The sequence below is a fragment of the Dermacentor andersoni genome, chromosome 2, assembly GCF_023375885.2.
Source record: "Dermacentor andersoni chromosome 2, qqDerAnde1_hic_scaffold, whole genome shotgun sequence".
Taxonomy (NCBI): domain Eukaryota; kingdom Metazoa; phylum Arthropoda; class Arachnida; order Ixodida; family Ixodidae; genus Dermacentor; species Dermacentor andersoni.
The window spans coordinates 188,894,061-188,906,656 of NC_092815.1; the positions used below are offsets into that span (position 1 = coordinate 188,894,061).

A 12,596-nucleotide genomic window follows, 5' to 3' on the forward strand; every position below is an offset into this window, starting at 1 on the left:
AATCGCTATGGGAGGATATGCTTCTCAACATCAAGAAGCCAGTCTACAGGACAGTAATTCCTGTTTCTAATACGCAAATTGTACAATATCGTAGACACCATTTCAGAATTGATTGAAGCTGGACATGGACAGAATTTTTTTCATGTGCTGAAGAGAGTACGGAAGGCATCTTTTTTTTAATTGCATGCGACTTTTTTTTTGCTATACAATGCCGGCTGGAAAAGTGGCAGTAGAAACCGCCTACCCGTCTGAATAAAATTGCAGCCCAGTTTTGCAGTGACTGAGCACCTCAATGAAGCTCGGCTGCTTGCACACTCAACTCATCGGAACTTACCACAATAGAAGCAGGTTGATAGTATGGCGTCTTGCGTCGACTTGGATTCTGCTTGCGAGAACCGGGAACCGATTATGAGGCACGCCGAAGCGCTGGACTGCGGATCAATTTTGACCCCTTAGGATTATTTAACGTGCACCTAAAGCAAACTTCTCGGTCGTTTTGCATGTAGCTTTCCTTTAAGATACTGACACTGAGGCCGGATTCAAGCCCCCTGACATCGAGCTCTGCAGCCCGACGCCATAACAACGGGGATACCGCAGCGTAGATGCGGGTGGCTAGCCTACGTTTGCTGGTGACGCTGTCTCGGGAATAGCTCATAGCGTCGCGTTAACACACCGCTTCACGTTGTTCGCGCGGAATGCCTGAATACTTGATGAAAAAAGAGAGCGCTACGAAGACGAGCACGAAAGAACAACATGTACGACAGACAAGGCGCTACTTCCAACTAAATGTTTTTGGAAGAAACAGAACTTTAAATAGATGCAACCAAGGATGGCCCATCGTGACATCACGACCTCCGTATCTCTTCAGAAAAGCTATCTCCTTTTCGGTAAGCATCACTGAAGGGCAACTAATGCACGTGCCCTCGGCCTTTGCAATGTAAAAAGCTTCCAATATCTCCCGTTCTAGTCTATCTCTAGACCATGCCAGAAACCTGGTGTCGCGAAGATACGGACGGCAATTGTGACGTTTACAGTGTTCTGCCAGATGGCCCCCCGCATTGTTATTTACGGCCCAATTGTGCTCACGCGCCCTTTCATTAAAACACCGTCCGGTTTGACCGATATATACCTGTTGGCAACTTAGGGGTATCTCGTATACGACATTACTTTTGCAAGCAGTGTACTGCGCTGCATGTTTCTTAGAGCGTGGTTCGGGTTTTGCTTTTGTCATCATAGGGCATATCTTGGCAAGCTTACATGGTGCACTAAACAGAAGATTGATACTGTGCCTTTGTGCCACCTTCTTGAGGTTGTGGGATACCCTGTGCCAATAAGGAATCACATGTAATCTCTTCCTATCAAATGGCTTTTTTGTGTTAGTGCCCTCTCTTGCCTGTTTGATCTTTTGAAGAAGCTTGTCGCAAACGCTAGAGAATCAATAGTGAAGGGAAACCGGCTAGGCGTAGCCTTGAAACTTGGTTATTGAAGCTGATTTCTATTTTGTGGCTGCAAGATTTGTTTAGCGCTTCTTTTAGACAAGTCATTGGAACTCCTCGTTTTACTAGCTTGGAGTGCGCAGTGTCGTATGAGATTAGCTGCTTGTTCAACCTCGGCTGGTATTAGAAACAGACATGCGTGTTCATCAGAGTGAGATTGAGGTCCAGAAAGCGAATGCTGTTATTACAAGGCCTTTCGCACGTGAAGTTTAGAGCCTCCGATGCATTTCTAAATGTGTTAATTATTGATTCTACAGTGTCATCTAGCCTAGACCCTGGAACGTCGTTAACAACCACGAGGTAGTCATCGACATACCTCATTATAGAAGGAGCACATGACTGATTCAGAATGCTGTTTACACACTTGTCAAAGGCGCTGAGAAAGATGTCTGAAAGTATGGGAGCGAGCGACGATCCAATGCAAATGCCCTTGCGTTGTAAATAGTGTTGGTTTTTGAAACTAACGACAGTGGAATGATGATAAAAGCTTAAGAGTTCTAAAAACTGGCCGCTGTTCACTCCGGTTGCACAACTGAACCTAACTTCAACAAAATCTTCGATTTTGTTCCTAATGGTTCCTAGAAGTTGTTCCTAGAACGAGAGATATTGGAAGCTTTTTACATTGCAAAGGCCGAGGGCACGTGCATTAGTTGCCCTTCAGTGACGCTTACCGAAAAGGAGATAGCTTTTCTGAAGAAATAGGGAGGTCGCGATGTCACGATGGGCCATCCTTGGTTGCATCTATTTAAAGTTCTGTTTCTTCAAAAAACATTTAGTTGGAAGTAGCGCCTTGTCTGTCGTACATGTTGTTCTTTCGTCCTCGTCTTCGTAGCGCTCTCTTTTTTCGTCAAGTATGCTCAACCAACTCGCCCACATCAAGCTTCTAATGCCTGAATACTATGTAGCAATGACGACTTTCACCGAATTTCGACATACGTTGCAACAAAGCAAGAATTTGTATTTTACTACGGGGATTTCGATATGCTGCTACGTGCTTTTTCCAAAGGGTTCAAAAAGGTGTCCGTTTAAATACGCGACACAACGTAAGCTCGGTGCATTAGCCAATTTGCCCGTTCTAAAAGTTTCTTTTTCTCCTTAAGTACACTTTAAAAAGGTTGGCAATCTTTTCCTTATTGCGTAGGCCTTATACGCAACAATGTTTCCTTCAATTGGTTCGATTATTGCTTAACGTGGAGCATTTGATCAGCCAAAATGTCTCGCACAGGGAAAGCAGCGTTTGGTACAACATATAGGCGACCTTGTGTTGATAATGTAAATCGCCCGAGTGGAACAAGAAATATTGCGTCATACGGACGTAAGATAGTTTTCTCCAAAATATTGTCACGTCGTAGCGACAGCGAAGAATCGAGCGTTTTCAAAAGCGTGATTTGAAATTTCAACTATTTATAGCGCCAAATTGTGCCCTTAAGGAAACAACTTGAATCATTGCAATGTATGACTTATTCTTTATAAAATCGATGTGCCTACTTCTGCCTTGGCTTACGATAGGTAGCCGGCAGCATCTGAAAAATAAATAAAAATGAAAATATGCATAGAGCTGCGCTCAACTTTCGCATTAGGGAGTGTCGTAATCGTCGGTGAGTATTTTTCTTCTTCTGTACTAGCGAGACAGGCCTCAAATAAAGAAAGCTCGTTCTGTTGTGATGTGATCATTTCACAGTCGCACAGCGTAGTACGGCGCAAGACAAAAACCAACGCCTCCTTTACTAGATGCCTGCCGTGTTGTCCGGTAAACTCTGTTCCGTGCCCTCCCTTGTCTCGTCTCCGCGAAAAGGTAGCGAGCGCCTCTCATGGCGAACGCCTGCAACTTCGATCACGTGCTGCGGCCTCTGAGATTACCATGGCATCTGTCATCGTCTCGGAGTCCCGCGATAACGCTCGCTAACACACGCCCGCGCATATAACTAGCCGGCAGAAGCATTCAGCCGCCGCTCCCACATCCGCCAGAAGTCGAAAAGGCAACGAGCGCCGCCTCACGGAATTAATGCTGAACTAAGGGAACCGCCGCTACAATCGGAAAGCGAGCAACGCGGCGGGCATCTAAATAGGAGGAACTGCAAAAACTAACGGACAGCATAAGAACAGCGCAGAAGCCGACAGCAAAAGTACAACAATTCTCTCGCAGAACTGCCGGCTCTCACTGCACCTCCAGTTGTGCAGGCATCGTGCGTAGAGCACATTGCAATCGGTTGCCATGCACACGACCCCATCGGAAAGACGGCCATATTGGAAATCTTTACGACGTGACGGAAGCAGCTATTTTATGAATGCAGCTTTTGGGCCTAGTTCACGCAGGATTTTGTTTGATAAGGAAGAACTGTGGCTACCCCACCACCTTCAGAAATATATTCACTATCAGAATTGGGCATGCGCCTGTGCTACGAAAACATCAATTGTTTTAATCGCTTGGTGAATACGCCTATATCGCCTAAGGCCATTTCATGTACTGTGAGTAGCGCAATTAAACATGCTAAATGACTGAGTCAATCTTAATTCATTTTACCAGCGCCAAGAGGACGGAGAGGAGACAGTGAGAAATAGGAGGGACGGACGTGGTGTCTGTATGTCGCCTCTACGTCCCGTCTATTTTGTGCTGGTAAAATGAATAGTTTCATATGCTATGAATGAAACAAAAGAAATTGATGCAGCTGCTCACACCGTAATGCGAATTCTGATGTCAATGTTCGTGAGAGTGTTGGTGAGCGGCCGGCCATGAGTTTTTCGTTGCCAATATTTACGGGACACGCCGAATAAATGTATATACGCAATGATCATGCAGATTTCTAGTTAATATGAGCAAATAATACGCGCGTTTAGCAATTCAACTAATGTTTTTTTTTGTTTATTTTGGAGGACGCAGTAGCCGTTACTCCTAATCAGTGAATGAAGACATGGCGACCGTTTGCAGCTATTCACATTTTCGTAGGAATTAACTCCAGTGAAGCGTGTCATTGCATTGAGTTGTATTATCATGAATGTTACATAATCAGATTGTATATTAATACATGTGCAGAGGTCTAATTATTTCGCAAAATGATGGTTAATATAGTTGAAATAAAGACACGTATTGCGCAAACTTTTCTAAGTATGTACGTTTCCCCGCGGATAAAAAAAATAAAGCTCTCGGTCAGATGAGTGATATAAAGCTATTGAGAATATTTCTTTTGTGCATTAGCGCTTGTAAATTATATGACGATATTGTTTCTTTTTACGTCACACCGTTAAAAAATTTACCCGCGATTACGATATTCACTAATGCTAATTTTTAGCGCAGCTGTTTAGGTGCATTGAATTCGCGACATACTGTGGCAAAGAATTCGACTCTGAACGACAGGGTCCTCTCGGCGGCGGCGCTGAGCCTCTGCTCGGGCTAGGGAGCCTACATGCAAACGGCGCTTGCATGTAGGCTCCCTAGCTCGGGCAGCTCGTCCAGTATAGCAGCAGCAGACGAAGAATTTCCACCGCTTGTGTCGCTCATTGTTCAGATAGCCTGCACGCCGGAACGCGTGGCTCGCGCGGAGCGCACCCTCTAGCGATGGCGGTGCAGACGAAATAGCGCATGCGCAGTGCGCCCGAAGCCTACGCCAGCGCTTTGTTTCCATATGAGGTATCGCAGGACGCGTTCGCGCCATGCCTAGTCGCTGCCGTGGAGCACGTCTCGTGCGCCACCCCCCTTTCCGCATCATCCTTTCGCCATACTCTCCTCCTTCGCTTTCCTCATCACGCTCTCGCCGCCCTCGCCGCTCTCACGCGCAACTTATTCATAATTTATATGTCCGAAGAAAGCTACAACTGCGGTGTTTTTGTATCGCGAGTGGCATGTGCGAAAAAAATCAATTGCGACAACATTCTGAAACCATTTCCTATCGCGGGCGACACCTCGTAGGGTTGGTTACTGGCAGAACGCGTGAATAAATTGAAATGGAATGAAACTCGCGCTCTGTCAACACCAGAATCCAATTTGAATATGAATGCGCTTCAATCTGTACTCGGTGCGTCAACAAACGCATAGAAATTGCAGAATAAAATGTTCAGTATGCGTTATTATTATTTTTCGCTCGCCGGTCAGGGCTGATGGTACGTACCCGATGCGGTAATTCATGGCCGCTGAACACGAGTTGCGGTCTTGAGGATTTGTTAAACGGCAGACGCCATTCCACAGCCACCACTACAACCCAAAGAAACGGCGAAATAACTATCGGCGCAATTTTGATGGCTCTCACCTCCTCTTTATTTTTCGTTGTTTGCATAGTGTTAGATACGGGGCCGTTTCCTGAGCCTACTTCGAATTCCCCAGACCACATCGAATCGCACCACAGCTAATTGAGGAGCAAAGAAGCACGGATGCCACATTCCTGAGGCACGACACGTGCAAACAAGTTGGCGGACCCTACTTCGTGTGCAGCCGGTGGAGCTATTCACTGCTTGGCTCTTCCCGAAAGTAAAGCGAGAGCCTGGCACTGTTCCGGGTAAAGTCGGTCCCGAAGCCAGACGGCTGCAATGCGCCGTGACAACCTGGCGGCGTCGCCCCCATCCATCTATTGAGACGGCGCATCGCAAGTCAGCAAGGCAAGACCGCAGGGAGAAAAAAGCCCTCGGACAAACACACGAGCAGCGACTCTCTTCGCCGGGTGTGACTCCATCGCACGGGCGCCTACCATTGGCCAAAAATGGCGTCACCTGAGCGGGCTCTCCCATTGGCCGAACGTGACGTGTTTTCGAGACACAAAAGGGCTTAAAAGACGCATTCCTAGAGCATTCCTAGAGCATCCCTTGATTCATCTCTCTCGAACTTCTTGCGACGGGCCGCAGCGTCCGAGTTGCTGCCGGCCCGTAATGACTCTAAGACTGTTAATTGACTCTCACTGTAAATAATGTAAATAAACCTCCCAAGTTTCTCATCCCGAAGTCCTCCTCAACTCCTACAACTGGTTGCTAGTGGTGGGATCGCCTGCAAATGCATCAATAGTGACCGAGATAGTGATCGCACATCGCAGGCATTTCGCGGAAAGTCAAATGGCGATTTCCGCCAAACGCGATGGAAATGGCACTTTCCATTGGATGAAAATTGCAGCATGGGAATCAGCTTGAAGAAAAATGTGCCAATTATAGATTAATTTGTAAGAGCAAGAGCGTGTCAGTGAAGATAGGTGGCTGGCTAGCAAGAAACCATTCTTATCCACTAAAATTAATTTTTGCCACGCATGGTATCTCGCAAGCACCACCGGTTTTTCCGTTGCCAGACAGCCCGCTATCACTGGTCTGTACAATTTGATTGAAGTGCCGCAACAGGCTCATTTCGACGAAGATTTCCAATTGCGGACGGTGTTCTTTAAGCGAATATGTTTATTTGGCTCTTTTGGCTATTTTTGTGCTTGGTCGGTAGTCGTCGGATCGTCGATGGTCAGACTCGGTAAGAAAAAGGGTTCGTTCATTCGTTCTTTCTTTCTCCCGTTCATTGGATCGTTCGTTCGTAGATTCATTCGAGGTATTCGCTTAGCTTGAGTAGGTTAATTGCTAGTTTCTACACAATTTTATTAGATGTTCTTCCAACAGGACGATTCGCAGCACGAGCTCCTATCTATTCAAATAGGAACGGTTGACTCGTTTTGCTCGGCCTCCGTTTCTCCGGACTGGACAAAGTTTGTTGAATTTAATGGCGAGCGTCGAACGTGCCTACTAATCGTGGCAGAGTTCTTTATTAGGACATCAAATTAATTTACGATATTTGTTAATAAACTTGAGACTCATTACATCTGAAACGGCAGATGTACACAGTTCTGTAACCGCGCAATCACAAGTGATGTCGTGATTTCAAAATTCTAGAAACTGCCCCTAGCTACACATTCTAATGAAAAAAAAAGATTATGTACTCATTGCTGTAATACGTGCGGCTAACTTATGCGTATAATAGTTTAGCGAAACCATCGTACACTGCAACAGTTTCACACAGCCTGTACAGATATATCAGACGTTGACCGCTGCATAGGCTGTAGCATGCATTACACAAAACTGCAATGCGTGATTTTGGTTCGGAGTTACGGATTCGTAAAATTTGTTCTTAGTTTGCTTAAAACATACCATCTTCGGTAATTCAAGTAAACACGGCGCTGCTCCGAAAGAAAATTATTTATTTTCTCTCACACGCTCAATTTCATTCATAGCGGTTCAGAGATTGCCTAATAACTGCATACATTTATTGTGCATACGAATTGAAAAATCTGTGTTGCTCCAGACTTAAAGCTTTCATCTTAATAGAGGCCAACGCGGAAACACCCTAGAACTCTTCGAGAAAACAAACGCTCCCCAAATATGACTTCGTGAAATCGTGAAAAATAAAAATGGTTTCGTACATTTCGTTACCATGTCGCCCTTGTTAGGGCGGGGCTATGTTACGAAAGATTTTTTCTTCTTTCCCCATTGAAGGCATGGTCACTCGAGTACATGCGCACTGCAGGTTAAGGGATCCCACGTTCGCGAAACATCAGTGAAATCTTTTATATTGAGAATGGCTCTGTTTCAGACAACTGAAGTTTCCAATCATTTATTATTTTTTCTTTTTTTTTTTTTTTTTTGCAGACGTGCCCTACTCTGTTTTTGTGTGGGCATACATGGACAAAAAAAGCAAACTGTAAGGCTCGTTCTTTTTCTCGTGCCACTGTGACTGGATGTGAGGACACTATAACTTCACGGGCACTAATAACCGCGTCACGATAGAAATCGCTTCGTACCTCTCTCAATTACGCGTTGCATGTGCGCTGCGAGAATATGAACTTCATCGCAACTTACGCTTTGCAGTGCTATTCTGCAATCTGCCTTGTCAGAATTGCCCTCGTTGTTGAATTCCTTCGCTCTAAGTAATGATATACCTCGAAACTTTTGTGAGAAAATGAGAGAAGCCAGGATCACGAAATCACAGTGAAGTTTCTTCAGTGGGCGATTGATGTTTTCGCGAAATTAAAGCTGGCATTCTCTGTTGAGTACTTCTTGCGTCATGCTGAAAAAAATGACATCCCAGGAACACGTTGCTTCATGTGTCTTTCGTGTGTCAAAATGAACATTCGAGCATAGCGATCTGACCGTTATCAGTATACCTAGCAAAGAAACAGTGTGTAGGCGTATCGACTTTCAGATGTATTCCCATGTTCACATATGGCAAAGCGGAATACTTCACGATAAGCTAATCTTGGGCCCGAACGCTGTTTGTTGTGCGGCTATTTATGACATAATACGTCTGAACATATTATTGCAATTATCTGGACACTCAAAGCCAATTTTACCGTCGTTGTCACCATTGACGTGAGGTTTCGTATATATTTAGTATATGGCACATCCTATATGGTCGCCGCGGGTATGTGCGAGGCGATGAGAACGACGCTGAAGTAGCGCGAGAGTGGAAAAACAGAGACGAGAACGACGTCGCGTTGACTGCTCGGATAAAGTGCTTTCATACGTCCTCTACGCCTGCTTTCCCGTCTCCTACTAGGCTGCGACGCTGGTGGAGGTGCTGGGTAGGATTGCCTCATGCTCGGCACCCCTTCGCGGAGCCATACCTCGAAAGCGGAATCACCTTCGTTCGTCGAAACTCCTGTTCACCGGTACAGTCGCCGCCTGCTAGGCCTGACGCCCGAGTTCAACCTTTTGCAGGACCCTGCTGGAACGCGTCTACCTACTTCCGACATGGCTACTGCAACTCCATCGCAGGTGGCGCTGCAGAATCCTAAGAAACCAGAAAGTTTCCATGGCGACGCTTTTGAAGATGTCCAAGATTGGCTGGACCAATTTGAGCGTGTCGCCAGTTATAATGACTGGGGCTCCCAGCAAAAGCTGTCTAATGTCTATTTCGCGCTTCAAGACAATGCGCGGACGTGGTTTGTGAACCGAGAGAGAAGTTTGACCACATGAGATGCCTTCCGCACCCACCTGCTAGACACGTTCACTAGTACCGACAGAAGAGACACTGCGCAGCGCCTACTCGAATCCCGTATTCAAAAACCAAACGAGAGCGTTGCCATGTTTGCAGAAGACATGGCCCGCCTTTTCCGCAGAGCAGACCCTGAGATGGCCGAAGAAAAGAAGTTGCGCTATCTCTTGCGCGGAGTGAAGGAGGAACTGTTTGCCGGGCTCGTGAGGAATCCACCGACGACAGTGGCCGAATTTACCAAGGAGGCTACCGCTATAGAACGGGCACTACAGCAATGGTACCGCCAATATGACCGCAAGAGCTCGCTGGTGAATGCTCCAATTCTACCTGAGAGCTGCAGCACGTCTCTGCGTGAAATAATCCGAGAGATTGTGCGCGAGGAGATCCGGCAGCTCGGGATCTCTCCCATGGCACCAGCGGTGGCTTCTGTCGCTGATATCGTTCGGGAGGAAGTTCGAGAGGCCTTTTCGTCGCCCGACTGGCAGGCGGTGCCGCGACGATTAACCTACGCGGAAGCTGTCTGTCGTGCACCGCCCGCCACTTCGATGCTGCTGACACCGTCGACCACTACGACGCAGCCATCACCACCATCCCCGACGCCCTATTTTCGACAGTCACAGCCGCCGCCAACTATGCCGTATGGCCGCCAGTCGATCGCTGCGCCTCGTTTCTACGGCGAATCCCCTGCCGGCTATCCGCTTCCAAAGACCGATTTGTGGCGCACCGCTGACCACCGGCCGCTATGCTTTCATTGTGGCGAAGCAGGACATGTTTACCGCGCGTGCCACTACCGCGCGGCTGGGTATGCAAGATTTCCCAACTGCAATTACCCTGTGTCTGATGCTGCACGTAGCTGCGACGGAAATTCTACAAACTTTCTGCCAGAAGGTTCAACGACGCCTCGATCGCGTTCCCCTTCTCCGGCTCGTTACACCCCACCGACCCGTCGCGATTTTTCTGACGCCTCTAGGGGCAGTTCCCCTAGCCCGCGCCGGGGAAACTAGACGCAGCGACCTCCGGGGGTGAGGTTGCAAACCGGCTAGATATCCAAGAGCCCCCCCATCTCCGACGATCGACGACTCTACGACTCCGACGACTCCAACCACACCCCCTGTAACCGACGCCGTCAGCGCCGATCTTGTCGTTTGCATTGACGGCCACCAAGTGGCCGCTCTCGTCGACACTGGTTCGCATTTTTCGATAATAAGTAAAAAGCTGGCCGATAGGCTGAGAGAAGTGAAGACGCCGTGGACCGGGCCCAACATCAGGACTGCCGGCGGCCAGTTGTTGACGCCGATTGGAAAATACACAGCCAGGATAGTAATCGCCGGTGCAACCTTTGTCGCTACTCTCGTCATTCTCTTTGAGTGTTGTAAGGAACTTATATTGGGGATGGATTTCTTGAGAGTACGGTGCAGTGATTAATGTCCTTGACCTCGTCGTCACATTTTCTACGAGCTCAGACGGCGTCGACCCCGCGGAACTCCAGCGACCCCGCTTACGTATCGCCGACGACGACGTCACGCTCCCGCCGCGAAGCTGTTCCCTCGTACTTGTAATCTGCGACAACTTGAACACCGGGACTGGCGTCGCTGAACACATCGACGCACTGGTACTGAGTCAAGGGGTTTCCATCACCAGGGCCGTAATTAACGTACACGATGGACATGCTGAACTCCTGCTGACGAATTTTACCATGGAACGTCGGCACATTGTTAAAGGCACGGCTGTTGCTTACTTCGATGAATTTACTTCAATACAGGACTGCCTCTCAGTGGAGCACGTGGCGTCCAACGTGGTTATGCCTGCCCATGTGGTTGACATCAGTCCCACCTTATCGCCCGTGGAACGCAACAGCCTTCTTGAGCTCATCGATGAGTTTAAGAGCTGCTTCTCTTCCACGTCACGAGTTAGCCAGACGCCGCTCACTAAGCACCGTATTGTCACCGAAGCCGACGCCAGACCAATTCGCCAGAATCCTTATCGTGTAGCACCTAAAGAGCGCGAGGCAATACAAACACAAGTGACGACCATGCTTGAGGACGGAGTTATTCGGCCCTCTAAGAGTCCTTGGGCATCGCCTTAGTATTGGTGAAAAAGAAGGACAGCAGCCTTCGCTTCTGCGTCGATTATCGAAAACTCAACCAGATCACAAAGAAAGACGTTTATCCGCTACCGCGTATCGACGATTCACTGGACAGGCTACGAAACGCACATTACTTTTCGTCGATGGACTTGAAAAGCGGCTGCTGGCAAATAGAAGTTGATGAGAGAGATCTTGAGAAGACCACTTTTGTGACGCCCGGCGGACTTTATGAATTTCAGGCGCTCCCCTTCAGTTTGTGTTCTGCGCCGCCAACGTTTCAACGACTAATGGACATGGTACTCTCAGGCCTCAAATGGCAAACCTGTCTGGTGTACCTCGACGAAGTGATTGTTTTCTCCGTCACGTTCGAGGAACACTTGCAGAGACTAAAGACGGTCTTTGAAGCAATACGCTCAGCCGGTCTAACTTTGAAACCTGAAAAGTGCCATTTTGGTTATGAAGAACTTCAATTTCTCGGTCACGTTGTTAGTCGTGAAGGTGTCCGACCTGACCCTTATAAAATCTCTGCCGTCGCTAATTTCCCAACGCCATCAGATCAAAAGGCATTGCGACGTTTTCTGGGCCTTTGCGCCTACTACCAACGGTTTATCGCGTAATTTTCGCGTATCGCATGGCCATTGACACATCTTACCAGAGAAGATGTCCCCTTTTTGTGGGGTGAAGACCAGCAACGGGCTTTTGATGACCTACGGCAACGGCTGCAGACGCCTCCCGTGCTCGCACACTTTGATGAAGACGCCCCTACGATTCTTCATACCGACGCTAGTAATGTCGGCCTTGGCGCAGTGCTCGTACAGCGGCAGGACGGCGCCGAAAGAGTGATTGCTTACGCCAGCAGGACGCTATCAAGGACGGAGGCTAACTACTCTACTACAGAAAAAGAATGTCTCGCACTGGTGTGGGCCGTCCTGAAATTTCGGCCATATTTGTATGGTCGGAGTTTCACCGTAGTCAGTGATCATGATGCACTTTGCTGGCTGACTAATTTAAAAGATCCAGCTGGTCGGCTTGCGCGCTGGAGCCTTCGGCTCCAAGAGTTCGACTTCAC

General features: G+C 47.9%; 1 protein-coding gene across 2 annotated transcripts in view; it reads left to right on the top strand.

Moving 5' to 3' along the window:
* The window catches only part of LOC126540319 (uncharacterized), a 44,364-nt gene that overhangs the window by 10,715 nt on the left and 21,053 nt on the right, over nt 1–12,596 (top strand). Inside the window, exon 3 of one of the 2 annotated variants that reach the window (XM_055075960.2) lies at nt 8,097–8,148. The exons of the other annotated variant lie outside the window; for it this stretch is intronic. Coding sequence (XP_054931935.2) covers nt 8,097–8,148 — 52 coding nt within the window. The remainder of the gene's footprint in view (nt 1–8,096; nt 8,149–12,596) is intronic. 2 annotated transcript variants of the gene reach the window in all.